This window comes from Anoplopoma fimbria, chromosome 19 (assembly GCF_027596085.1).
Source record: "Anoplopoma fimbria isolate UVic2021 breed Golden Eagle Sablefish chromosome 19, Afim_UVic_2022, whole genome shotgun sequence".
Classification (NCBI taxonomy): domain Eukaryota; kingdom Metazoa; phylum Chordata; class Actinopteri; order Perciformes; family Anoplopomatidae; genus Anoplopoma; species Anoplopoma fimbria.
In genome coordinates this window covers 23,888,305-23,916,004 of record NC_072467.1, presented here as the reverse complement: position 1 = coordinate 23,916,004, position 27,700 = coordinate 23,888,305, and the positions used below count along the sequence as shown (strand labels likewise).

Sequence of the window (27,700 nt, the reverse complement as noted above, 5' to 3'; positions counted from 1 at the left end):
GAGATAAGAAATGAGGAGGGAGTATTTACTATTCCACAGAATCAGATGTTCCTCAAAGCTACAGTTCTTCGGTGGCGTCGGCATAGAAACCTCACAGGGATAAAGAGAGAAAGTTCAGTGTGTTATAGTGGGCTGGTGTTAAAGGGATATTAATCCAGAAGGTGAGATTCTCTCTACAAAACATGCCAAGAAAGTTGCTAGTTACTATGTTTTAAATGCTGATGTGTCAATAAGAAAGTATATTATATTAAAGGGATTGTTTTTTAATTTTTTAATTGCAGCTGTATGAGGTACTCATACCAGTTTAACAGAAAAACAGACAGAACAGGAGCAAAGCCATATTCTGCTGTGGACAGAGGCAGCAGTAAAATGTATTTAAGCCACATAAAAAAAAGGCTAACCAAATAATAAAATAATCTTTTAAAGTTTGCACTATATTTAGAATATTTCCACCACTTTTCCTCCTGTCAGACAGCCATTTCCGATGGGGAACTAAAGCTGTTTTATCCATCAATGCCCGCTTCAAAGCCAGAGCACTCCACTGACAAAACCACTAATTTTACCTTGCAGAACACTGGAAGTTGCTGCTCTACCGCTGCCTTGATCGGTTAGTCAGTTACTGTTATTGCTTGCCTTTGGTGAATCCGGCAGCGATAGACCAGCAACGAAAATGAACTATTTTTGTCAAGGAGTCTTGTTGGCTTTGAATAGAGAACAAATGGATAAAACAGCTTTAGTGCCCCGTCAGAAAGGGCTGTCTGATGGCAAGGCAAAGTGGTGAAAATATTCTAAAGATACCGTACACTTAGAGAGATTTCTTTTTATGTGGCTAAAATATGTTTTGCTGCTGCCCCTGTCCACAGCAGAACATGGCTACGCTCCTTTGCTGGTACTCCTGTCTGTTTCATCTACTGTAGGTAATACACTTACTCAGGATCAGAACCTCATACAACCCCACATCTGAACAATTTCTTAAGGACATCAGATCAGTAATTGAGACTGAGGCTGAGGGTTTCTAAGTCTGCATTCATGTCATATGGGAATAAGTCACATAATCATTATCATAAGCAGTGACTTGGTTGTGTTCAACCTTGTTTGAAGCTGCTAGAATACCTTTCTGAAATTCGGTACAATCAGCTTGTTACTGATCTTAACACGTGTACTTATTGATGCATGTTTCTCAACAATTGATTTGTATCCTTCCATGTCTTCAGAATATTGATTACAACATGATTCATGTGAAAGAAACGGTCCATTTGGTTTATTAGATTTTAAATGAAAAAAAAAAAAAATGACTGCCTATACTTCAAATTTGATGTCAGAAGACATCAGATCAGTAATTGAGACTGAGGCTGAGGGTCATGGCTCAGGTGACGTCTTACCCTGGCAGCTTCCAGAGCGGGAAGAGGATGGTGAGTTTGTTGTGGAGCTCCTGAAACTCATCAAAAGTGCGGAAGACAAACTGTGGCTCATTCTGACCTTCCCTCAGGAGCCTCAACACATACGTCTGCACAGAGAGGACAGGCAGGGAGACAGCCATGTGATCAGGTGTCAGTGTTTTTTTTACAGTTTAAATACATGTAAGGGAACATGGACACGATGCAGTGAAACTCACGTAGTGCTTGTCGGGGTTGTATCTCTTCTGGAAGGAGAAGATGGAGGCGTGGAGGATGCGGCCCTCCTGCTTCATGGTGTAGGTCTTTGGGGAGAAAGACAGGATGGGCTCGTCGTTGGCTGGCAAACCAGAGAACCGTAGCTGGGCGAGGTTGTGGATGAAGAAGTTGAACTTGGTGGCCACGCTGCCCAGACTGGACTCTATCAGCCTGGAGAGGAGGGGGGTGGAAAAAAAGAAATATGGAGGATTCAGAGAGAGAGAGATATGTGGAGGTGGAATATTTATTAATATGCCGTTTTCTCTATGATCTGAAGCTGTCACAAAGTTTTCACAAGGCACACTTTTCTGTCAACAAACTTAGTTATAATCTAACCAAACTGGTTTAAAAACAACAAGGTCCACATGATACTGTTTCTCCTGTGTCAGGAGTTTTTTGTTGCTGTAAAGTGAGACAGCAGCCATTGTTTTACTTCCTGTGCTTATACTGCCACCTGCTGGATTAACAGTTTGTAGCAACAGAAGAAAAACCAAAACAGAATTGTCCTCAACTCAACTCTTTTCAAAATTACAGCTCTGGCCAAAATAGCAGCTGTGCAAACTTGAAAGAGAAAAAAGCAAAGAAGAGTAATTTGTTTCTCCCTTTCTTGAGATGTTTCCAACTTTGAGGTTGTCCAAGAGTTTGGGAAATGACATTTAAAACTTTTCCATCCTGTCAGTATATGTTTCTTTTGAGAGTGGATCAGCGCTGGGAGGACAGAAGTCAGTGCATTTTGTGGACATGTCACTCAGCCATAACTTACCTGGTGAAGAAGATAGTCGCCTCAGCATCCGTGTTGTGGGGCTGCAGGGCATCAAACACGTACTTCAGATCCTGAGAGCCGGTCAGCTCTGGGAGGCCTGATGACGTCATCTACAACACACAGACAGAGATTTACCCATTTATTACCCATCCTTTTGTACAGTAACATCATTTCATAACATCTATATATATGGTATATACACTAATGTAAAATAGTGTACATCCATATTTAAGATTTTTTATTGAATTAAGTTAATACCACTAAATAACAGCAAGACAAAGTAAAAGCACTATAAATTATTATTTAGTTTTTTGGGCTGTCAATCATTTTCAGAATAAAGACAGTAACAGAATACAATGTGACAATTACCTCCAGTCATATTTAGATTTTTTCCCCCTTTTTTGACTTCTAAATGTTGTTTTAATGCATTATCATTCCTTAGTAGAGCATATTCTATAACTGGACAACAGTGAAGCACTGAATTATATGAAGGAAAAATTTCTTGTGGCTCCTGCAGGTGCAAAAGTAAAGGGTTCTGCTAAACAATGAGGACACTTTAACAAAGAGGCCAAAACTACTAAAAAGGCTGAAATAGAAAAAGAAGCTGACGGTAGAAAAATGCTGGAAGAAAACAATTCAGCTCCAAGCTGCAAAATGTAAGAACAATAATCTGGAACAACCACGCAACAACTAGAGCTGCAGTGCTTGGCTCATTAATCAAAGAGTTGATAAACAGAAATTTAATCTGCAGCTATTTTGTCAATCGATTAATTGTATTATATTATTTTTTCTAAAAAACAAATGCCTCATAGTTCCTAATTCTAGCTTCTGTAATGTAAAAATGTGCAGCTTTTCCATGTTTTATAAAATAATAAACTGAATATTTTTGGAATTTGGACTGTAGGCTGGACAAACTCTACTCTAGGAAATTTTGCCACAGTTTTCTGACAATTTATAGACCAAACTATTCATCTTTTAATTGAGAAAAGAATCTGTAAATGAGTCTCTCATGAAAATAATCATTAATTGCAGCCAAAGTAACAACCATAAGAAAGTTTCAACTTAATGCTGCATCTCTTTCTGCCTATGCTCTATGCGTGCAAAGATATGTGTGCATATGGTTTATGTTTGTGTGCGTGTGTGTGTGTGTGTGTGTGTTCTGTCTCACCAGTGACAACAGGTTGAGGAAAAGCCCGGAGTGCTTGCGGATGAGGTTGTAGGCCTGGCAACACAAGTCTACAAACAGCTGGAAGCGGCTGGTGGGACGCTCGCCTCCATTAATGACGTACGCCATGTCAGAGGTCAGAACGAACGGAGCGCGGTCCCTGATGGAAGAAAAGGAGAGAAAATTTACCATCAGCCTCTGAAGAGGGTAAGTTAAGAAGTGATCGATGGTTTTTAGTTTCTCATTTGGGAAAATCTGGATCAGGAGAGTGAATGCACCACAGTAAAGCTACCACAGGGACACCCTTAAGCAAGACACTACAAAGCCTCTAAATATTTCAGTGGAGATGCTCAGAGGCTAAAAATAGCGTGGTTGTAGGGCAGCACACCAGCTGGGAATGAGTGCAGTGTGTGAGCTTTGAAGCAGGTCATGCTTGAAGGTACACATTCATTGAGAAGAAATAGAGTAAATCCAACAACTCAAATTTCTTAGAATCCAACCTAATGAGGACAACAAAATATGACATCAAAACAATACATAGGATAAAATGATTTCCTCTGGTGGTCTAGTGTAGCACCACGACTTGGGCACAAAGCTTTAAGGCCCTATTCAAAAGATATATAGTGCATGGTTTAAAGTGCATGGGGCTAGTGCATTTAGGGCGTATCAGACTAGGGGTGCTTGCACATACTAAGCCATTAACGCAGTTGCTCTCTGCTGCCTCAAGATAGCAATATGCCAACACTGTGCCTGACCACACCTCATTTTAAGAGCAACATGCCCATTGGCAAAGTGACAAATGTGTCAGTCTGAAACAAGCAGTGACAGTTACGCTGCTCTTTGAGCCGGGTGTTAGATAGAGCCCTTTGAGTTTGTCCTTTATGATTTAGTGTTAGCATTCCCTACTGAAAACAACTGGTACATGATCCATCACCTTTAACCTGATAACTACCTGGAACAGAAAACATCCTGATTCACCCTTATGAAAAGACCTTTCAACCCTGATAGCAAACCAAAGCATCTTATCTGACAAGCACTTACTTGCACACATGCATACACACGCTATGAGGCATATCTGATTTTCACCTTTTGAAGCTGCCAAACATCTGAGCGTGGCCTAGGAACTTCCCGAAGTCGATGTGGAACATGTGGCCGGTGGAGCGCAGCATGATGTTGTCGTTATGGCGATCGCAGATGCCCAGCACGTAGGTCGCCACGCAGCATCCCGCACATGAGTAGATGAAGTTCTCTGATGCCTAACAGGGGGAGGAAGGGGGGGAGGGAGAGTGACACAAAGAGAGAAGGGAAGAACAAATATGAACAATCAGTGTGAGGCAGAGGCTTATGTTGTTGTTTAGCTGGCTACATAGCAAGTACCCCCATGATGGGAAGTGAAGTTTTGGACCAGATAGATTAAATGTTTCCCCTAATTTTCCAGATTTTTCAAGTGATTACAACAATTATGACATTTTTGATGAGTTTCAACAGCCTCAAAAAGATCTGAGCTCCATATAAGCATGTATTAATGGCAACTTTAATCCTGCGTCCTGCTGAAGTTCAGGCTGAAACTCTGTGCCGTGGATTGTCGGGGTCAGAGGTTATGAACTTGGAGTAAGGTTTCACATTTAAAAGGCGTCAAAGTTCACAAAGTTGTACGACTGCTATAAACTTCAAAAGCACATAAACTGTGTGTTATTTAACTCCTACAGAGGCAAATAACTGTGTCAAAGGAATATTATGGTTTTAATATTTCAGCCATTTTCACTCCCACTAGTCTACACCATAAGGCGTTAAAAAGCAGCTCAGTGGTGTAACTGAGATTCAGAATATATGAGAAACCAACACTTATTAATAAATAACAGCTTCACGTCCTTTTTGGCTTTAAATGTTAATGCTTTATGCGTTGCTACCTTCTCATACTCGTCCTCGGCAGGGTTGTACTTGCGGAGCCACTCAGCCAGCGGTTTGTCCTTGAAGGATCCGGTGACGCCGTACTCCACCTGGATCTTTCTCAGTGTGTCGGAGGACGGCACCAGCTCCACCATGCCTTGAGAAAAACATCACAGCTTTTATTAAAACACAATACAAGCACACGTCAGTCAGCTCTGTCTTCATTTTTTGTTTTTTTATTCGTTGTACTGCCATGGACAATCGAAATGAGTTATAGCCTTAGGCTGTAATAACGATGCCATGACTGAGGTTTGCTCGTGAATCATTATGTGGTTATGTTTCCAATGATTGACAAGTTGATTACATATTCATAATTTCTGTTGTTTCTGTGCCATCTGACTGCAGTCGACTACTTCCTTCTTCCAAACACCTGAGTGAAGAGCTTACCTGTTCCTCCAGTTGCCATGGTGCTTTTTATTTCAGAAAGAAAGGTATTTTCCTTTCTGAACAGTGAATAAACTAAACCTCCAAGTTATTCTTCTTCTAGGATTTTTTAGCAGCTACCAACAGATGCATTTCCACCTCCCTGTGGACTGGAGGTGGACCGACCCTGCTTTTTTAGTTTTAACTGTTTAGAGGGGTTGAATTAACTGTATGGATCATGAGTTTGTTAGACTGAGGGGCGTTTCTTTTATTTTGTCAAGGTGTACCTAATTTACTGGCAACTGAATGTGTGTGGCTTCGTGTAAATGAAAGTTTCTTGTGTATAATGGGGGGGTCCTCTGGTCTGTATACCTTTGTCCTTCCCGGTGGAGATGCATTTGAAGTTGACAATGCGGAGGTCCAGCCCCTCTTGCAGCCAGATGCGGTCCATGATGCGGATCATCTGAAGAGCCAACATGTCCTGCCTCAGGTCCTCTCCGACCTGACACACAAACAGACAGACGCAGAGACGAATTACACCGACACTCTGCAAGTTTATCATCACTGTTTGGATTTCACTTCTTCAGCCACCAGGGGGCGAAGTGTTGAGATGAGAAGCATGTAAACAACAGTTTTGATGAAACCACTGCAGCATGTGTGAAAGTTACACAAGAACCAGTTCTCAGGTGTATATATATATATATATATATATACACCATATCACGATGGCTACTCATACGTTTCATTTTCATAATGTTCCAAATACTGTGTGTGGGTACAGTACCTTGAACATAACATTGATCTCTTCTCCCAGTGGGTCGGCGTTGACCAGGGCCAGTTTGAGGGGAACTGCGTTGGAGTTGAAGAAGGAGCAGGCCTACACACACACAAACAACACAATATGATTTTATTCTGCTGCATTACATTATGTTGTTCTGTTGTTTAGAAGATGCAGCTTTACAACAGCATCTAAATCATGTCGTTCTTTATGGTTTTCTTTGTGTTTTTGATTTATTTTGTCCAAACAGAGTTTTTTTTGTTTAACCTAACCAGAGGCCACATAGTGTATGTCATCATTGTGCGTCTCCAAAAACGTCACCATCCAATGACTAATTGCAATTGAATCATATCCACATTATAGATACATTAAAGTCATGTCTTACTAGGGTCTACATTTAATTACCATTTAAACTATAAATGCCTCTACAAAGCCAGAGGTATACAGAATGATATCCAGACAGAATATATGTACAGACGTGTTTTATATTTTGGTGAAACTGTAGCTTCATGACCTCATTTCCTGGTCTGAACCACAGCAGTTCTATAAATAGTATGTAACTATTTTTATGTTTCCTGATTATATGTTCTGTTCCATTTCTATTTAATGTTACAGTTATGAATTCACTACTGCAAATTCATTAGGGATCAGGTTAATCTAGTGTGGTGAGAAAGGCGTATTTAACTGAATACAGTTATAAAGAATAGCTGAATATTGTGGAAACCCTGATTTATTTTAAGCTAATTTGACAACTTCTTATTATTCTTAGCCTGTGTGTGTGTGTGTGTGTGTGTGTGTGTGTGTGTGTGTGTGTGTGTGTGTGTGTGTGTGTGTGTGTGTGTGTGTGTGTGTGTGTGTGTGTGTGTGTGTGTGTGTGTGTGTGTTACCTTAACGTTTAGCTCTTTAGCCACCAGACTGGGGCTGAGGGGAAGCCGGCAGCTGTTCCTCTGGAAAAAGTTTTGAACGTTTTCAAGGCCCTCCTGCAGCGCCACCTGAACACACACAAAAATACAAAACACACACATACAAGATATAGTGACCCGTTTTCTCTCTGTGTTTAACTTTTCCTTTCTTTAATTTGTTTATACTTGCCCAAAATTGAATTGCCTTTGTGGATAAAAAACAGGGTTGTATTGATTTTAACTGAAAGATTGAGGTACGATAATACAGTGAGATCACACACACACACACACACACACACACACGAACACACACATTAACCTGTCGTGTAGACCCCCCGGCCTGTCGGACCCTCTCGGCCACGGCTCCCAGCAGAGTGACCAGGTGAGTCTGCTTCTCCAGCTCGGCCCTCAGCTTGACTCCACACAGACACAGCAGGGCACCCAGCACCCGCTCGTAGCGTCGGCCCCAGGCAGGGTCCTGCACAGCGTCCTTCAGCAGCCTGCAGCCGTCATACACACATCCACAGCCAAAAGTTAACGGACAGTAGCTTTCCCCTAGCCTGTTTGTCATGTGGCCATAGTGCTTAAAGTGGCAGTAGACACATAATTTGCTTTAATTTACCATTATGAAGCAAATGTTCTGCAATGCAAGATGTAAAGGCTGTATATTAAGGCCACCGTTGGCGTTTAGATTCATTCCCTATAATCCTCGCTTTCACTATGCAGTTCTGTCGGCCAGCAGGTATGATCTCACAGGAAAATAAAGGCTGTTTTTAATGCACAAAGGACGTGTGTCAACCACTACGCATGAGGATAGCTCTTTTGTTTTCCCCTGGTAGAAGCACTAGATGAAGACAGCTCTGGGACTTGAGACGGTTCCAAACAGACATCCAGTTGGCGTTGTGTCATTTATGCCATATGGGTTGAATGTGTTGTAATTCTATTATGTTGTTCAGTCTGTACACATGACATCTATTTTACTTCTGTCCATCCTGGGAGAGGGATCCCTCTTCTGTTGCTCTCCTCAAGGTTTCTTCCTCTTTTTCCCCCATTGAAGGTTTTTGTTTTGGAGAGTTTTTATTTTTCTGATGCGAGGGTCAAAAGACAGATGATGTGGAATGCTCACCAGATTGTAAACCCTCTCAGGCTAAATTTTGATTTTGGGCTGTACAAATAAATAAAGTTTGTATTTAAATTTGTTGAGTTGTTGTTGTTAGTTCCTAGGCCCTGAGGAAAACTGAAAGCGATCGGGTTGTCTAAGTGGGGGGTTGAAAAGTTAAGTTTTGCCAGATGAAAATCATGTTAAATTGATTGTTTTTTACCTGGCAGAAGTTCTGATTTCCTACTCAGCAGCAAGTCTGTGGTGCGGGTAGTTGGACTCAACAGACTATTACTGCATTCCCTACAAAGAGCCTTAGTACTGAGATCATAATGTCTCAGGTATCTTTTAGTTTTAATAAGTAACTTAAAGGACCCTTTCAATGGCAAAATGAAGCTAAATAACACAGTGTGACCATTTACAATGCCAAGTGCTTATCGCGTCTTGATTTACCACCTTTTTCTGATGGATGTTTTTTTTTTTCAGCTGTTTTGGATACCTATTTGTTCACTTCCGCTCCTATAAGACTCATTTTCTTTGTGCAACATTTCCCAAAGTTTGTTTGAAAACAGCTGACAAAATGACAACTAGTTGCTGCTTCAGTGCTGCTGTGAACTCACCAGTAGAGGTAGTGGGCAATGTTGATGTTGCCTTGTGCTCTGGACAGCATGAACATGACGAGGGCGTTCTTCAGGTGACAGTCAAACTTTAATGCCTGTTCATAGACGATGAGAAAAGTGATTTACAATGATGGATGGAAGAATTGTGAGTGAGACGCAGTGAATACATGAGAAAGAAACGTTTAATATTAAGTAAATGAATGAGTGACATGTGAGACTGAGTTTCACAGTATTTGTGTAGTAAAGTGTGTGTAGTATTTGTGTGTGTATTTTTAGCTGTACCTGAACAAGCTGAGGCAGGTAGTCAGTCAGCTCATCGTCACTGCTATTCTCAATCCAGCTAACAGCCACATTTCTTACTTCTGTATCTGCAAATCTACAAACACACACAAAGACAATGAGACACAGGACATACAACAAACAAGGATCATTAAGAGTTAAAAAGAGAAGGAAAGTACCACCAAGCAAAATACTTTAAGTACATTTTGCTTGGTCACATATACATGTTCATCACACACACACACCAGACTAAGTTTAACAAAGTTAACATTTTATGATAAGAGAGAGCATGCAATTCAATCTTAAAAAAACGTTTTTTATATAATAATTATTTCTTTGCATGGTAAAATTTTTTATTTTTTTTTTACATCAATTTAAATTTCTTAAGGACCTGCAATGCCATAGACCTAATTTGTGTTTAAAGCTACTACGAGTCACTTTCATTTTGGGTGGATTTTGGCGGTCCCTGTGGACAGAAGCGGTAATGCTTCTGAGCACCAGAGTCCTTTTAGCAAACCTCTCATTTTACTGCAGCAGGAACTGACAGTGTGCCCCGCTCAGTCCTGGTCATTATGACAGACATTAAGAATGACTATATAGAAGTAAACAACATTCTTGTTGATAGTCTCGTATATTTATGAAGGTCCTATAGAGGCGTCAGTATTACATTTACACTGTTTCATAGCTAGTTTCTTGTAGTAACTTAGAGTCTTGAACACAGTGCATACTTTGAGTCGAGCAGCTCCAGCGCAGTGACGGGGGGCAGAGGGGGCCAGTGGTGCAGCAGGGAGTGGATGTGAGCCATGCTGGCCCAGTCCCAGCTGGGCGCGCTGGCCAGCACCTTAGGGAGGCTGCTGGGGTGGTCCTTCTGACAGTGAAGCCGATGGTCCCATAGGAGCTGGTGATCGGCCCTCTTCAGCCTGGAGACGGGGCGAAAAAACAGACAGAGAGTTATTCATCTTTTCCTGAGATTCATCAGTCTTATTTCACCAATTCACATTTGTCATATGTTGCCTTTCAGTGTTTAGAAACTACTTCTTGGTTTCAACATTAAAATAAACAGAAAACATCAAATGACTCCAAATGAGGAGTTTACTTGGCAGAGTCAATAATAATGTTTTAAACAGACAACAAGGAAAGATCAGTTAAACAGAATAACACAAGAACTCAAAACATCTGAGAAACCCAGCGGAGGGTTAGAGAGCGATAGATAAAAAAACTACAACTCATCATACATTCAAGCAAGAAATATAACCCCCATCTTCACACCCTCAGTCTAGTTTACAAGACCTTGAAAATGTGTGTAAAAGTGAAACTCATTAAAATAAATGAGCTGACATGTGCAAATAACCTTTCCCGGGCCAATAAAAAGGTACAAGAAGACAATAACATAATTAGACTTGAGAGTCACATGACTAACACCATGCAAGGAAACAATCTATTTTAACAACATTTAACACATCTGACATTTCTTGGCTTGTGTTCTGTCCTTCAGTGCTGTTAGAGTGTGATGTGAAACTTCGACGGAAACCACTAAGTCACTTTTTAAAGGAGAGCTTCAAGCAAGAAAAAAAAAAAGAACGAGGTTAAATATATCTGTCAGCTAGCATTTTGCCTCTGTGATGTCACCAGAGTTGCAGGTCTGTACCTGGACCCCTGACCTCCCTGTAGTAAGAAAAACAAACATTTGTCCTTCAGCGATTGATTGAATAACCCACACACTGAAAGGACACACAACAGAGCAGTGAAGCTGCAGTCCCAAAAGCTGCAGGGATGAATGGGCAGGACAGACAGCAGGCGGTGAGAGCCCAGTGAGAGAGCGCTCTGTGCTAGAGTGCCGGTTGAGTCTCATGGATGTTGGCAGGGTGGAGGAGATTTGGCTGGCAGGCAGGCATAAGAGAGCGTTTAGCTGGGCCTGGAGCAGCTGGAAGAGAACAGACACACTGCAGCAGCAAACATACAGGCGTTTATGGGGAGCTGCGGCTGGCAAAGTCAGTGGCATCTTTTAAAAATCTCCTCTTAAATTGACTAAGTCCAACGGATTTCGGGTGGTCTGAGAGACGGCCAAGGAGCTGTCTGAGGAAGGGGATAAATCTAACCAGAAATACTGTTTCTGTGCATGTTTTTGAAACTCTCATAACACTGAGAACTTTAAGTCCCCAAATCGCCAAACCAGCAATCAATGGACTACAAATCTAATTCAGAATAAACTACTTACAGTAAATAAATTACACACCTTTTCAAAGTGAGGTTTTGGTTCCCCTGAGGTCACATTTGAAGAAGTGAAACGTGTTCTATATATAAAATAAAAAGATGCCGCTTTTATTAAACAGCATTCAAACTTTGTGATGCAGTCTTGCATGCAAGTCCGTTCACATGGTGGTAAGTTGCAAAGAAAATTTGAATATCATATTTTGTTGTTTTTGACTCGTGCAGATGGACATTTTAATAAAAAATTGAGAAGTAATTAAACCATTCTGCAGCTGCTTCAAGCCTCCTGTGTTTGTACAAGAAGCAGGTCTGTTTTGCACATCAAGCTGAGCAACATTAAGACCACCTCTCTAGTGGAATTAAATGATGTCGGAGCTATTTTAAATCACTCCTGCAAACCAAATTTCCCCTCACAAACTCTTAGAACTGACGTGATGGAAAACAGCAGAAAAGGCTGAAACATAATAATAATTGTTAGAAATGTTAATGATATCCACTCTCAGATTGAAATTTCCCCACGGGGGAGATTCTCTTACCCAAAATTGGAAGCTCGGCTGCAGATTTTCTCCAGTTTGCGTCGCAGATCAGGGTCCAGCTCTTCCAGTGTGCTGAGGTCCGGGCTGGGCTCTTCCTTTGGTCCCACGTATAAAACATCCAACGGCGAGTTGGGGAAGTCCACCTGACGGGAAAACAAACACCCAAAGGTGGGATCAGTCCATTCCTCATAAGGAACTTTAAATCAAGAAGGCACATTTAACAATTACCCTATGTTCTTCTTATTTGTAATAAAATGACTGAGAGCAAAAACTAGCTCCAAAATAAACTGCAAGGCTGTAGATATTACACAATAACTGGTTTCAATAAATACCATAGTACTGTTTCCATTACAACAACATAACAGTAGTGCAACCTCTACTACCACTAGTATGATACGTATTAGACAACACATGTTTGGTGTAGTAGTTCTGCTGACAAATGTAGCAATAGTTGTAGTACCATAGTCATAGAGCATCATTTCTAGTGATCACGGAAATTAGGTAGTATTGAGTAGTCTCAATAAAAGGCAGAAAAAGATAGAAAGGCAAAAGACTTCCCCATTACTACTACTACTACTACTACTACTACTACTACTACTACTACTACTACTACTACTACTACTACTACTACTACTACTATCTACTATTCTACTACTACTACTACTACTAAGTCGCTTTGGATAAAATGTACTACTAATACTACTACTACTGTGGATAAAATGTGCTAAATGTAATGTAATGTACTACTACTACTACTGTACCACCTCGACTATCTATATTCTACTACTACTAATATAAGAGCACTATACGTTCTACTAGGAGGTCTAGCAATTCTACTCTTACAATGATTTCTAGTACAATAGCTACTCTTAATGAATCATTGCTACTCAGAGTACTATAACCACCACAAATACTAATGCTGCGACTACGACAGATGCTACACCACCACCACCACCTACCTGCAGTACTATTCTCTCTGTGGGCAACCTCTTGCGGCTGCCAGCAGCGCCGGCGGCGGCAGCAGCCCCCTGGGCGGAGGTCCACAGACACAACAACCTGCTGCCTTTGGCAAGCACCCTGTAAAGCACAGTCAGCAACAAACAACAATAATCAGGGAAACAATGTAATACAATAGTTATAATAGTTTCTATCTGTACATATAATATTTCAGTTACTGTGGTTTCTTTACTGTTCTTTACTGTTTTTTATTGCTCATTTGCTTATTTATAATACTTATTTTGATCTTGTTTTTTGTATTTACTCTGTCTCTTGTTTGCACTATCCTCTCTGCTGCTGTAATCCTGTAAATTTCCCCGCTGCGGGACTAATAAAGGATTATCTTATCTTATCTTAATAAACAGGGTTCATCATACTGTGGCAGGATGTGAACTTTGAGGTTCTTTCAATCATTTGTATCGCTGGACATCCGTCTAATGACATGAATGTATAAAACAAGTACTCTAATGAACAGACACTGCTTGTTTCAAATACATCTCTCACAACAAAGTGATATTTCATATTCCAAAACAAGTGGGACAGCCATTGAAATTAGATTCAAAAACATGATCAGCCACAAAGGCTGTTCCTCTTTCCTCACCGTCTGAAGTCAAAGAGCGGCATAGAGACTTTGCCCAGCAGCTCTGGAGCTTTCCTCTGTTTGTTGGAGTCCGGGGAGCCGCTGGCATTCTGGTTCAGCACCCCGAACAGAGTCAGGCTCAGTATGGACTCCAATGGGAGAACAGCTACTGCTATGGGGAAGTTGATCCTGGGAGAGATGGGGACAGTGTTAGCAACAAGGAGAGGAGAGGAGAGGAGAATAAAGGAACCAAAAATATAAAGGAAAGGATAGAAGAGGAAAGGACAGTGCAGCAGCATGTTGTTGTTGATGTTTGGGAAATGTCAAAGAGGAGAGGCAAAAGAGGAAAATGATGACAAGAAAGGAGAGGAGACGGGACGAGAGAAGGTGGAAAAGGAAATGAATATAAAGGAAAGGAAATGAGGAAAGCACATTCCAAACAGCATGGTGTTGTTATTAGAGATATGTCAAAGAGGAGAGGTGAAAAGAGGAAAATAAGAGAGGAGAGGACAGTAAAAGAGAGGCAAGGAAAATAAAGGAAATGAAAAGAAGACGGAAAAGGACTGAAAAGGAAAGGAAAGGAAACGAGAGGGGATAAAAAGAAAGGAATATAAAGGAAACAAAAGGAGAGAAGGAGAAAAGTAAAGTACAGCGCTAGAGGAAAGGTGATGAGAGGAGAGGAAACCAAAAAGGAAATAAGGAAAGGAAATGAGGGGGAGGAAAGGAGGCAATCACTCACAGCTCATCCCATTTGATGTGGTAGAAGAAGCTTTTGTATGTGCCAACTCTCTTGGACTGGACCGGTTTAAACAGGTTCTTGCCGTTGTGGGTGAGGGAACACATCAGGAAGTACTTCTCATAACTGCAACAAAACAACACAATAAGTATTTCTACTGAGCCCACGTGTCTTTAAGTAAGCACTGTGTGAATGATCAGAGGCTCTGTCAGATATACACACAGCCGGCAGATTAGACAAAACACATTAGGACTCATTTTTACAGCAGAACGTTGACGATGCATGTAATGTAAATGCTCATTGGTTGCCGGGATACAGGCATTAAAAATGTGCCATTATGGTGCATGTGTGTGTAGTTAGATATTTAAACTTCTAATTTAGGTTGTTTTCAATCCAAGACACTATGGTGCTTGCCCATTTTCAGCAAAGTCCTGTGTCACAGATTTAACGTTTAAATATACTAGGGGTTGAGTGCCTTGCTCAAGGGCACCCCAGAGATAAGTAAGGAAGCAGGCAGCATTTCATTCAAGAGGCCACCAACGTCCATGTGCTCATAAACCTTTTTAATAACAAACATTTGGACACAGAGTGAAACTAATTACATTAACGATGCCCCACCTCTACCGAAGAGTCCGAGAAAGTTGTGTCAATGAGACATTATAGACAATATACATTTAAAAGAGCATTATTAATGTTATTAATTGCACTTATTGCAATTAGAGAAAATCCTTTGTTGCTGGGCCATGGCAGTGTAGAAGCGTTAATACTGTACAGTAAAACAGCTTTTTATTCGTTTAACTATTTATGCATTCATGATTTGAAAGGAAAAAAAACACCAAATAATTACAGTTAAAGAGAATGTCGCATGCACATTATGCTGCACAGACAAGAGGGTTTTTATATTTCCATATGTGCTGCATAAAACAAATCAGCCACATCCAGCAGCATTTGGTTTAGTTGCACAACTCCAAAAATAACCTCAGCGTTTTCTTATTAGAGATACATATATGAGTGGAGAGTGAAAACACCAAACACTCACTTTCACTACTACAGGCTCCATCCTCTGCTCGGTGCCATCTGTGCTGGCAGCCTCACCGCTAGTCACGGCGTCTCAATATGCCGGCAATGCCGTGGCGTGCAGCGAGGCTCCAGATGGATGACACACGAGCCACAACAACGCCAAACGCTCAGACCTCGAGAAGGGAGCATTATAGTAACGCCACAACACAACAGATAAACCCAGATACTTGTCTGGGCTGGAAATGACTGTACTCGCCGTGCCCCTCTGGCCTTGGGGTTGTGAAGAGATGAATATTTTTGGATGTGTCCTTGGAATGACATGTCACTACAGCAATGTTTGGTGCTGGCTTAAAATAGCAGCTGGAAGAGGCTGTGCTGGAGTAAATAGGCCTGTTATTAGGCAGTTCCTCTCTTTATGAAGGCCTCGCTGGCAGACCAGAAAATTACCATGGATGGAAGAGAATGTAGCTGTTTTTTTAAACTGCCTCCATTTTACAGTCTGGGTTACAGTTCTTTTATATTTTCAACTGGTAAATCTTTCATCAGACCTTCATTTCTTGACCAGACTTGGTTACATCTATAGCTGAAGGTTATTCTCTGTGATGACAATAGGTGAAATGATAATGGCACTGAAACTTCTCTTTCTATTCACACAGACTTCCTGTGCAATTTCAAAGTCTGTCTCTCCATTTTAATCCCCCCATACAGTAGGAGTAACAAAGTCATTTCTCACACGTCTCTAGACCTAACAAACCTGTGCCACTGTGGAAGGGCTTGTCAGAAATGTACTGATCCTGCTCACTGACGCGTGACAGAACTGGCCGGGGAACGGAAAATTCGTCTCAGCTCTGTGGGCCAGACACTTTGCAGGAGGTAAAGTCGGAGGTGAAACTAGACACTGGCATGGAAAAAAAAAAAAAAAAAAGAAGACGAGGGGAGCAACACCGGAGACGTTGGTTTAGTAGGAGAAAACAAGACCGTGTGCTACTAGAGCCTAGCCTCCGAGACTGGGCTGTAATGTGGTCAAAAAAACCAACATTCTCCGTTATCATTCAAACTTAATCTAGAGACAAAACCACGTTTTTTTTTACCCTCGTGTTGTCGGTTGCTTGTAAATTAAAGCTGCTGTTGCACTAATGGTATGCACTTAGCAAACAAGGTAATTAGAATTCTGCACTGCCTTCCTCTGCCCTCCGTCTTCATCTTCAACCCTATCTTGGAGAAGAACAATTAAATGAAATGTGGGTGGCACTAATAATACAGAAGAAGTGGGTGATCTTGCGAGATCAAATGCACGAATAGAGGCTGTAATTATCTTACAGCACAGGAAAGAGTACTTCAACTATTAACACATACAATTTCACATAAGGCCTTGAAAGGACCTGTTGGAAAATGAATCCGTTCTGCTGCAAAAAAAACGTCCAACTGCATAATTCACGTACTTAAATGTCATTATACAATGATATATCGTTGTGCAAGTAGCATCCTCAGCCACAGACTCAGCTAGAGGTATTTATCTCTGTCACTTCAGGGTTCATTAGCGCCTCTAACAAATTTATACTAAAAATAGAGACCAGAGCAGGTTGATCCTCAGACTGTTTACCTGCTGACCCAGTTGGGCGGGATGCCGTGTAATGCGAACAGAGTGAACTGGAGGTGGTCTGTGGTGCCAGAAGCCTCTTTGCTGCTCTTCCCCTCTGAGCCTTCCCCGTCCGCTGCCTGGGGCAACGGAGCGGAGCTGAAGGAGGCGGACGGGGGGCAGAAGGAGCGCAGGTAGAGCTTGGCCAGGTCGTACACAGCCTGCGTCAGTAGCGCCATGCCCTCCTCCAGAGGACTGCTGTGACCTGTCGAGAGTCAGGAGGGGGACCAGTGTGAGGTCATAGAGATATTATGGGGACTGCAAACATTAAACATAAATTAGAAGATGCATTATAGCACCAGAATAAACCATATAGGTTTAATAAGACTTTAATAACTTAAGTCTTTATTGAAGGCGTGTCTGATATATCAAAGTACCGTCCTTATAAGTCAAAAAACAACAAAAAAAGAAGCTGAATGAGAGAAAGCTGAATTGACTGTGTACAGAACTTACCATTTGATGATTGACCAGATGAAGACCCCATCTACAAAACATAACATGTTGGTCTTAGAGCGACATCCTTACATTCAAACAATGCTACGTGTGAACGTGCGAGGCATGCCCACCTTGGGTGAGCGTGTCCTGGGTAAATTGACGGAGTGTCGCAGCCTTTTGACGGCCTCTGTAATGGCTTGGGTCTCCACCTCATCCAGAGCGCAGCAGAAGTTCTTCAAAGTCTGCACCACCCGGTCCACGGTCTTGTACTGGGTACTCTGAACACAGAGATGAGAGAGCAGGTTGGTACAGAGTTACAACTGCATCACTCTTCACAGAGTCGAACCAGCCTGTTGTTAAAGGGATTTCCTCCTGATGTTTTCAGCATGTCTTCAAAACTGTGAAACCTCATTGTTTAGAACAAGAACAACACATCAGGAGGTTTCTGTGAGGACAACCGCCAACAATTCATCACACAGACTTTCATCTAAACACTATCTGATGAAACTCAAACCAGCCTACTGTGCGTGCACCCTCGTACTAACAAGGCTGAAAACAACACACTTGCAAGCTACAAGTGCATCAATTACTGCACATGCTTTGGTTTCGTCAAGACACGCTCAAATGAATCTTGATGCCATCATCGGGTTTATGTTGGGTTGAGGGCGGAGCGTTAGATTAGCTACGGTTCAGTCTGAATTCAATTACTCCACAAAAACCCACACTGGCTGAAAACCAGATGTGTAGTTTCTAGAAAGCCTGCGCTCCAGGAATGTCCTGGTATACGTACAGTTATGTGTGAAGTATTTGAATGGACACAAAAAACCTGAAGGGTTGAAATCAAAATTGGAAGTCTTAAGTTATACTATTCAGTGAAAGACAGATGCTAAATAAGTCTAAATATACAGAAAAATTCAATTTTCTAAATCAATCCCTTCCTCCTCAGTCCGGTGCAGATACTGTGGATACGTAGCTAACTGGTCTACATATGTAAGTTAATGTTGTCATTAGCTTAACTGTATAAAAACACTCACTGAGGGACAGGCAAAGAGTTGACAGCACAATGGCAGCAGAAATACAATTAATTATTTTATGTTTTCCAAATTTAAGACCTAGAAATACTTTACTTTGACGATCTACACAGTGACGACACGTACCTCGTTTTGAAGGCAGATGTTGACTTGGTTGTGATAGCCCTCTAAATAATCAGCCAGGCCTTGTCTGCAAGACGATAAACAGAGAAAGAGAAGAGAGGGATGAGAAATGACAGAAGTTAGACTTAGACAGGACAGAATATAGGAAGTTTACTTAAGTTACCAAAAAATAGCTTAAAAGTTAAAAGTTTGAGTATACTAGAAATAACAAAAAAAATGTGTATGCAATTTAAAAAGGCAGCACACAGAGAGAATAAGTAACAGATTATACTTTAACTACAAATCAAATTCATTAAATCTTTCCACATCAATCCAGCGAACCAAACTAAAGCTACACATCTAAACCAAACCAGGTAAACATTTAGAAGACCAGACAAGAGATGCAACTAAAAGAAAACATCATTTTTCTTCATAACATAATTTCCTAACTAGAAAACAAAATTGATAATTAAATGATATTTTCCCAACCAGCGTAGGACCCTCTCACCTGGTGACGTTCTCCTTGAATGGCCTCTCCACTTGGCCCAGGTGCTTCTCCAAATCTATCAGAGAGTTGTCATCTTCGGCCTAAACAAAAGAAACCAAGATTTAAAAACAAAGCATAGGAGAAGACATGTGAGCAGGTGCTGAAGTCTCATTGATAAATTATTGTTATAAACCATTGAGATCATCATTTCACTAAAAGAGTATCACGTGTTGTAGGTCTCCAGCAGTGGGATAAAAGTTGCAAACGAGTCTTACTGGCACAACATGAAATGTATTATGTCACAGTTCAGTAAAATCCTTCTATAAAGTTTACAAGCGCTCATTATGTGAGGTGGACGGAGTAACTTACGCTGCGTGCCAAGTCTCTTCTCATGGTGGAGTGAGAGAGGAGCTGTAACGTGATCTCATTCTCCCACTTCCTGCAGTTCTGGACGTACTCATGGCTGCCTAAGCTGTGTTTACTGTGGCACAGCGTAACAGAGACATAAGGTTAAGAAAGTAGTACAGTAAGTCGAGGAAAATAATGAGAAATTACTGGGAAAAAAAGGTAAAACACCGACCAAGAACTCCCTCAGGAGAGTGGACTGTGATATTTTCTATAATTGAAGTCAGAGTAGTTTATCCCTCTTTTACAATGTGAAATAATATTTGTTTAGTCTACATTTTGGGGAAACCATAATTAACATTATCAAGACGCTACTTGTAAAGAGCCACTTGGCTATTTTAAATAATAATAATAATAATAATGCACACCCAACACCCAATCAGAATAGAAAGATTTCCTTATGACCTGATAAAAAAAAAAAAAATCCCTTCCTGCCAAGAATATTTCTAAACAGCCATAAAACGTTACAAATAATGTGAAAATGTAAATCTTTGGAGATAAACTGTATGTTCAAGACGGCTAATGTTAAGATATTTTGTGTAGTCAAGCCTAAGCAATGTTGGCTTTGAATGCAGCCCATCAGAAACCTCTGATCAGAGTCGGAGAGAAGCGAGCAGACAGAAGCCTGTATACAAGGCATTACTGTTTTCATCACTGGTGTGGCTTGGGACTCACTACATGACCTACATTTGGGATTTGGCAGTTGATACATCCTGAGAGGGCTGTCTTCACTTTGATTACAGGTGACGCAATGATGTAATTGTTGAACGTATCAAAGTATTCATAATAATCGTGTAATTTACACTTTATACAAAGGCTCTCAGTGTAAGGTTTGAAAGTTTTCTTCAAAGTAGCAGAGAAATAATAAGAAATAATCTTCAACTGTCTCCAGGGTTAAAAAAATAAATACATTAATGAATAAATGTGGTAACCATGTAACTTTTGGGTGAACTGGGCCTTTAAGTCCTGGTATGGGAGAAACCATTCCCTTGTATCCCAATTTAGAGGGAGGAGAGAATTTCCATGGTGACGGAGGGCAGAATGGGGCAAGATTTAGAAACATCCACTAGTCTCCTTTGTACAAGACTTTGATTGGAGGCCAAGACAAGTGTAACCAAGAAAAAAATAAAAGAGCTGAGGGCTTAATATATTTCAAAACCCTGTGCATAATTAACAAAACTGCCAAGTCAGTTGTTTCTCCCAAACCCTAAAATGTTAATGCTTTGGGGATGCACGTTTTCTTATGTATACTCACTTCTGCAGCACCTCCTCCTGGCCACAGACTTTGAGCAGGTAGCTGGAGAAGTCCACCTGGTCCAGGTCATCGTGGACCCAGCACAGAGTCTGACTGATCAACAGCTCCACTGGAGAGCTCACTGAGGACGGCGGAGATGGACAGAGAGAATGGATGGTGAAGGAACCACATTAAAAACCGGTGTGAGGGAGATGGGGAAGTGAAAACAGAAAAGCCAGAGAGAAGGGGGGAGGGGTCAGTGGTTGGTGAAAAGAGTGAGAAAAGATGAACAATCTTTCCTGGAAATATTCAACATTTGCTTCTGTGGGAACTGAACTCCAGACCTCACATTTATCGGAATTTCTCTCTAACAAACCTTCCTGCCGTGTGTTTTGAACGGCTCACGTATCAAACCTGTTCTCGAATCAAAGGAATAACTGTTGTGTTTGGTGGAGCGATATGAAATGGGGGGGGGTTTGGGGTCAGCTCTCGTTGTTTGTGTATGCTCGGATATATCTGATGTGTCTGGCCGAGGGAAGACTGGGTGGAGAGCGTAACCTGATACACAGAAGATTATTCCGCCGTTTGGCTACTTTCAAAGAGGTCTTAGCACATTCTTAACTTGCCGATACACAAACACCGGCAGACGGATACAGATACTGCACACACATCCCAGTTTCAGACTGAGCACACACACACTCAGGTTATTTGACAGACGTTCATATAGACACACAGGGAGGGACACCACCCCTGGCTAAAACAGATCTCCACCCTTCGGAGGAATGGTGCGTCTCTTTTTTTTTTTTACCGCTCAGACCAGTAGCTTTAGCGTCCACGGTAGTGTGTGGCCGCGGTGGTGCTCGCCAGGGTTATGCATGTGTTGCAGTGTTTTGTAACAAAGCAATTAAAAAGGGGCTACGCCTCATTTTGTGAGCACTCTGAGGTGGGTGAGGGGATTGCCAGCGGCGCATTTTTTTTTTAAAAGGCACCACTCAAAAAGAGGAGAGAATTCCTTCTTTTGCATAACGTTCACCATGGTGTTGGCCGGGGTCACATGTGGGCACACCCAAATATATTGATGCTCAATTTGACACAAACACACACACGTCCAAGGACTAAGGAGTAAAGTGGGATGTTAACTAAATCTACCACAATATTTCCTTAATAACCACCATAATATGTAACTAATGGAGTATGTTTCCAGTGCCGTGTAGGTCGGATCCACAACCGTAGGCGCTGGCGAGATGACAGAATAAAGCCAGAAGTCTCAGCACTTGTTAAATCGACAGGACGAACATATTTAAGATGTTAACGAGGAATAATCTTATTCCTAGACGAGAAAGAGCAAGCAGAGCTCTGAGAACTATCAGTGTGGCAGAAAATGTAAGAGGTTAAAACTGAAATGCATGAAAAGTCCTGATTAAGGCGTACTGTTATAGCTTCAGTGCCTCCGTGACGCTAAGAGCTTATCTCATGTCCTCCTATCTTATTACTGAACTCTCACCCACAGCTGAAATCTCCTGCATGACACGCTGCATGAACGCAAACACACCAGCATGATGTCCTTGACAAAATAACACGGGAACATCTTGAGACGAGCTGTAACGCAGGTTCTATCAGGGTAGATTATTCACACTCAGTGGCCGGTTTGGTAGCTACACCAAACTAAAACTAACGCAGTGAAGGAAGTTCTCGTCTTCACGTCTGAAATGAGGAACATGATGGTATTCCCTCTTCTTCTACACCCTCTAAGCCGCAGACAGTAACTGGAGCCCGACTCCCAGCATTTCTTCCCCGTTATCACATTTTCTTAATCCGTCTCATTTGAAAACTTTCTCTGCACATTTACAACATTCCCATTCCCCTGAATTCCTCCCTCAGCATTTCTCTCTGCCCAGACTCTCTTTTCCCTCTGCGTTTTCTCTCTCTTTTGAATTTCTATATTTTTCTCCTCTCTCACTCCTTCCATCTCCCCTCTTCATCCACAGTATGTTAGGAATCCCCAGAATCCAGGCAGTTCACGGCCAAGCCCTGGAAGAATCGATTGTCTTTCCTTCTGCCTGCTCTCTAGAAAAAAAGGGTGAAATATGGACGTAGGCCCCGGGATGGCACAAAGTGCTCAAAGTGGGTGGCTCCACCATCTTGGCACTCGGAAAAAAAGGGCAAAGAGGTCGACTGTTGGTGGAGTCGAGGTGGGCCTGGTTGGCAAGCGACCTGAGACGGCACCCACCAGTCACTAAAAGCGGACATGCCCTTAATTATGCTTAACTTAAAGCCTCAATGTAAGCCAAACAGGTGAGTTGTATAAAAATTCACCCCCTGTAAAAGTTATTAAAAATAGAGACCAGGCTGTGAACACATTTTTTTCTTTCTGCTCTAAAGGTGGGCTTCATAACACGAGTGTCTCTGGGGATTGACTCCCTTTTTGAAGCAGCCCCAAACGGCCATCTTTAGAATTGCAGTTGCTGGCACTTGGCTACTCTGCACTGTAGGTTGCCAGTAAAATGAAAATGATGTTTCATCCTAATCTCCTTTTTTGAACAATTTACTACTCATTAAGCCAATCATGAAAACTTTCATCACTCTCTACTCAACAGATTTGTTTGTACTTATTTACATAATAACACAAGACAAGCAGCCACAAGTTAACGTAATAACCCTTCAATATTGAGTAATAGCAAAATTTCCCCGCTGCGGGACTAATAAAGGATTATCTTATCTTATCTAGTTGCGCAATTTAACCATTTCCACGGCAGATAAAAGACAGACAGAAAAAGAGAAGGAAATGCTGAGTAAGGAAGGATAAAATAAGTGAAGATAGAGGAAGAATAGAAAGTGTGATGGAGGAAATGCAAGAAAGAAAAGAGAGAGGAGAGTGACACATGTCTTGTGTCTCATGTTATTCTGTTTAGTCTCTGAGGCGATGACACATTCAAGAGAATTCAGAGAGCAAGTTCGAGAGAAAGAGAGGAGATGCTGCTCGGAAACAAGGGTGGAGGAGAATATTGTAATGCAACAGAAGGGAGGGGAGGAACATTTGAGAAACAGGAGATAGGAATTGTGGGACATCAAAAGTCAAATGGAAAGATGTAACAGAAATGGGGAAGAGTGACAGAAAACACGTCCTCTATCTCTCCCTATCTCTCTATCCGAGCTTTGAGTAGAACTGAGGCCTTTTGTTCCGGACAGCAAATTCTAGAAATGTCCGACCGGAGGAATCCAAACCCAAACAATGTGGGTCAACACGCTGCTGACAACATAGGAAGTCCAATAGGAAACAACAATTGAGACATCATACTGGGAAAGAAGGAAATGCATCTAGGAAGTGACCCTGAGGCAGAAGGCTTACAGGAGAGGGAGCTCAGCAGGAGCAGGAAGGAGAGGTAAACAAGGAGCCATCGCAGGAAGCTAGGAAAGTACAATTAGGACGAGGAAAGTAGTAAATGTACTTCCTATAGGTTGTTGCTGTTGAACTGGGCTATGCAGAGCGGTGACTGGGTCAGTGGGACAGTCCGTTACATACACACACACTACACAGTGCTTAGGGCTGGCCCGTGTTTAAATATAGGCCGGTTGTCATACAAAACACCATATTGTCAGTGGGGTTGTTATCATACAGTACCAGTCAAAAGTTTGGACACACCTTCTCATTCAACTACTTTGAAGAATCTAAAATATAAAACATATTCTGGTTTGTTGAGCATTTGTTTGTTTACCACATAATTCCATATGTGTTCCTTCATAGTTTGGATGTCTTCAATATTAATCTACAATGTAGAAAAAAATAAAAATAAAAATATTGACACATTGAATGAGAAGGTGGTACTGTATGTATATACTTTTACATATATATAGATATACAAACAATACAATTAGGCACACACTCAGTGGCCTAATGCTGATCCTCAGGGAGCCACTGGTGAACTTCGTCACACAGTTGGGATAATATGCCTAACAAAAAAGCCCATTGGACTGGCCGACAGCCTCCAGTGTGCTTGGCTTCGGACACCAATAGACATGTCAATCCCAGTATAACGAGGGGGTCAGACAATAACAGCTCCCCAAATACCCAGGAAAGGAAACCAAAGGTCTGAGTGGGCGCTTTAAAAAAAAACATCCAACATGCCCAAAATGGTAACCTCATGGTGAGGGGACAAACCTTTATTTGTGTGGAAAAGGAACGTAGTGTACTTCCCACGACAGGAAAAAAAAAAAAAAGGAAAGAAAAAAGGAGCTGGGGTGAGGGGGTGTAGAGAGTTTTGGCAGCTGCGAATGTCGTTTCCTCCTTTTGAGCTCTCATATCTGCAATCTGAGACGCTCACTCTTAAAAGGCAAAGTGGGCACAAGGGTTTCCTTCTTGGCTGACTTCAATGTGATGGTGTATCATCCCTATACTCATTTTCTACGTTTCTTTACACTCTGGCCATTAACTTTATGTCTATTCTAGAAAGAAAAACCTGTTCAATAACTCTAGAATACAGAGGATGAAATCTGCCATATGCTCTCATTTTATTCTGTTAAACTGGTTTAAAAGAAGGTTCATATGAGAGATACTTTCTGTCACTGGATGCTTACCGTCACAGGTGAAGGTCACCGGCTGCTGAGATTCTGAGATTTCAATAGAAACCTTGACAGAGCAGCTGTTGTCTCCTCCGCTGTCTCTCTGGGCAATGACGGGGCTCAGGACGAAGCCGGGGTTGGTGTAAATGTCCCCATGAGGGAATTTGGAGCGCAGACTGGTAGAGGGAAAAAAGAAAAAAAGAAATGAAAACAGAGAAGAGTCAACATCACAGTATTTCAGACTACTTGGCCATGTGAAAACAGCCGAGCCAGCCGGCCTTATCAGATTGCTTGATGAGATTGGATGCATCGTGAGTAGTTGAAGAGGACGGATGGGGGGGTAAAGATGGGAAGAAATGCAGTTCTGAATCAAAATGGTATTCATATGTAAAAGTCTACTGAAATGTCGAAATAGCTGCCTGCACAATAAGTCAGCAATCTGCCTTGAATGCTGTTGGCTTGGGAAATTGAAAACACTATGGAATGGTTTGACATTCTCATCATTTACACTCTCATGAGAGGTTAGGTTACTTGTCATCGACTATGTGGAGTGACCAACAAGCGGGCGTTGACTCTGTTATCGTGATAGAAGTGGATTCCCTGAGCGCAGCTTCATCATCACTCCACCCAAACTAACTGCTTGAGAGAGAGAGAGAGAGAGAGAGAGAGAGAGAGAGAGAGAGAGAGAGAGAGAGAGAGAGAGAGAGAGAGAGAGAGAGAGAGAGAGAGAGAGAGAGAGAGAGAGAGAGAGAGAGAGAGAGAGAGAGAGAGAGAGAGAGAGAGAGAGAGAGAGAGAGAGAGAGAGAGAGAGAGAGAGAGAGAGAGAGAGAGAGACTCTGTGCAGGCCCAGGAAACGAACCCAGTTGGAAAACATGCAATTATGTGTGTATATATGCAGGAATATGTGTAAGCATGCATTTACACTCTCATACAAACAAGAAGATGTCAATGTTTGTCTTTCAGCCCACCACTTCACCCACCACCATTACACAGAATGAAATATCTCAAATACTATTAAATGGATTTGCATGATACTTTGTACAGATATTCAGGTGTAGAACTGAAGCCTGCTATATATATATATATATATATATATATATATATATATATATATATATATATATATGTTAGTTTGTGCATCTTTAATATGTCATTATTAAATCTTAGAAATGTTATAAAGCACTCAAACAAGCAGGGAAGATCAAGAATTGTATAAAGAGGGTTTAAATATGACGCCAACAGGAAGGGTCTTACGTTGCTACGTCTTCACAGAAGGCGACAACCTCCAGGCTTTGAGCGTCCGGTTCTTCCAGGGCGGCATTTTTCACCAAACCTTTTCCTTTTCCCTTGTCCTTCAGGAGAAACACACAGTAAAGGGTGAGTAACACGCTTTTCTAACATACGTCACCAGAAGCAGGCCAGATGGAGACAGGTGAAAGGATGTGTGTCATTTATAGAGTGTCCAACACATATGAACTCATTATATCAGTTTAACGGGGCCGAGTGGACAACAAGGGGGGAAGCTTTTATTAAAAACGTCTCACAGCTATGAATCCTACGGAGTGAATGCGCATGTCAGTAAGGACAAAGGCTGGACACAAAGAGGTCTCCTGCCCTTTTATGCTTTTGTCTCTTAAATAGTGAAAAAGTTTTAGTTAAACATTTAATTAAGGTTCAGTTATTTTTAAAAAGGTACATTCTGATTAAGGCAGTCTCTCTGGCACAAACAATGACAATTATAGACTCCAGAAATAGTTTTGCAATACATGGAGAAAACACTTGCATCAAATCTATTATTTACTCATGAATATTTTAAGAATTGAGATCAAAGAGTTCTCCATCACACACACACACACACACACACACACACACACACACACACACACACACACACACACACACACACACACACACACACACACACACACACACACACACACACACACACACACACACACACACACACACACACACACACACACACACACACACACACACACACACACACACTTCCAGAGACAGCTCCCTTAGGAATGACTGAGAGGTTCCTGGAGACTGGTCTGTTGCCGGGAACTCGCAGTTACACTCCGCTGTTTTTTTTTTTCTGTTTTTTTTTTTACTGCCGTCCTACTGTCAGCGTCTGAGGAATGCGCTTCC

General features: G+C 41.6%; 1 protein-coding gene and 1 long non-coding RNA gene across 3 annotated transcripts in view; one reads left to right on the top strand and one right to left on the bottom strand.

The window, feature by feature from the left end:
• pik3c2a (phosphatidylinositol-4-phosphate 3-kinase, catalytic subunit type 2 alpha) overlaps positions 1 to 27,700 on the bottom strand; it is a 46,154-nt gene that overhangs the window by 3,155 nt on the left and 15,299 nt on the right. Inside the window, exons 3-28 of one of the 2 annotated variants that reach the window (XM_054620257.1) lie at positions 26,798 to 26,895; positions 25,559 to 25,719; positions 21,005 to 21,125; positions 19,714 to 19,825; positions 19,366 to 19,445; positions 18,882 to 18,945; positions 17,856 to 18,002; positions 17,743 to 17,773; positions 17,254 to 17,494; positions 14,634 to 14,756; positions 13,916 to 14,083; positions 13,278 to 13,395; positions 12,319 to 12,461; positions 10,300 to 10,491; positions 9,575 to 9,668; positions 9,293 to 9,387; positions 7,887 to 8,073; positions 7,559 to 7,663; positions 6,678 to 6,770; positions 6,266 to 6,395; positions 5,491 to 5,627; positions 4,667 to 4,836; positions 3,584 to 3,740; positions 2,416 to 2,525; positions 1,616 to 1,823; positions 1,383 to 1,507 (exon numbers count right to left, since the gene is read on the bottom strand). In XM_054620257.1, the coding sequence (XP_054476232.1) occupies positions 1,383 to 1,507; positions 1,616 to 1,823; positions 2,416 to 2,525; positions 3,584 to 3,740; positions 4,667 to 4,836; positions 5,491 to 5,627; positions 6,266 to 6,395; positions 6,678 to 6,770; positions 7,559 to 7,663; positions 7,887 to 8,073; positions 9,293 to 9,387; positions 9,575 to 9,668; positions 10,300 to 10,491; positions 12,319 to 12,461; positions 13,278 to 13,395; positions 13,916 to 14,083; positions 14,634 to 14,756; positions 17,254 to 17,494; positions 17,743 to 17,773; positions 17,856 to 18,002; positions 18,882 to 18,945; positions 19,366 to 19,445; positions 19,714 to 19,825; positions 21,005 to 21,125; positions 25,559 to 25,719; positions 26,798 to 26,895 (3,410 nt within the window). The remainder of the gene's footprint in view (positions 1 to 1,382; positions 1,508 to 1,615; positions 1,824 to 2,415; positions 2,526 to 3,583; positions 3,741 to 4,666; positions 4,837 to 5,490; positions 5,628 to 6,265; positions 6,396 to 6,677; positions 6,771 to 7,558; positions 7,664 to 7,886; positions 8,074 to 9,292; positions 9,388 to 9,574; positions 9,669 to 10,299; positions 10,492 to 12,318; positions 12,462 to 13,277; positions 13,396 to 13,915; positions 14,084 to 14,633; positions 14,757 to 17,253; positions 17,495 to 17,742; positions 17,774 to 17,855; positions 18,003 to 18,881; positions 18,946 to 19,365; positions 19,446 to 19,713; positions 19,826 to 21,004; positions 21,126 to 25,558; positions 25,720 to 26,797; positions 26,896 to 27,700) is intronic. The other variant, XM_054620258.1, reaches the window with a different exon arrangement.
• On the top strand, positions 70 to 5,603 carry LOC129108448 (uncharacterized). Its single transcript, XR_008531922.1, has 3 exons — positions 70 to 161; positions 3,587 to 3,787; positions 5,514 to 5,603. It is a non-coding gene; the product is annotated as an uncharacterized LOC129108448 (long non-coding RNA).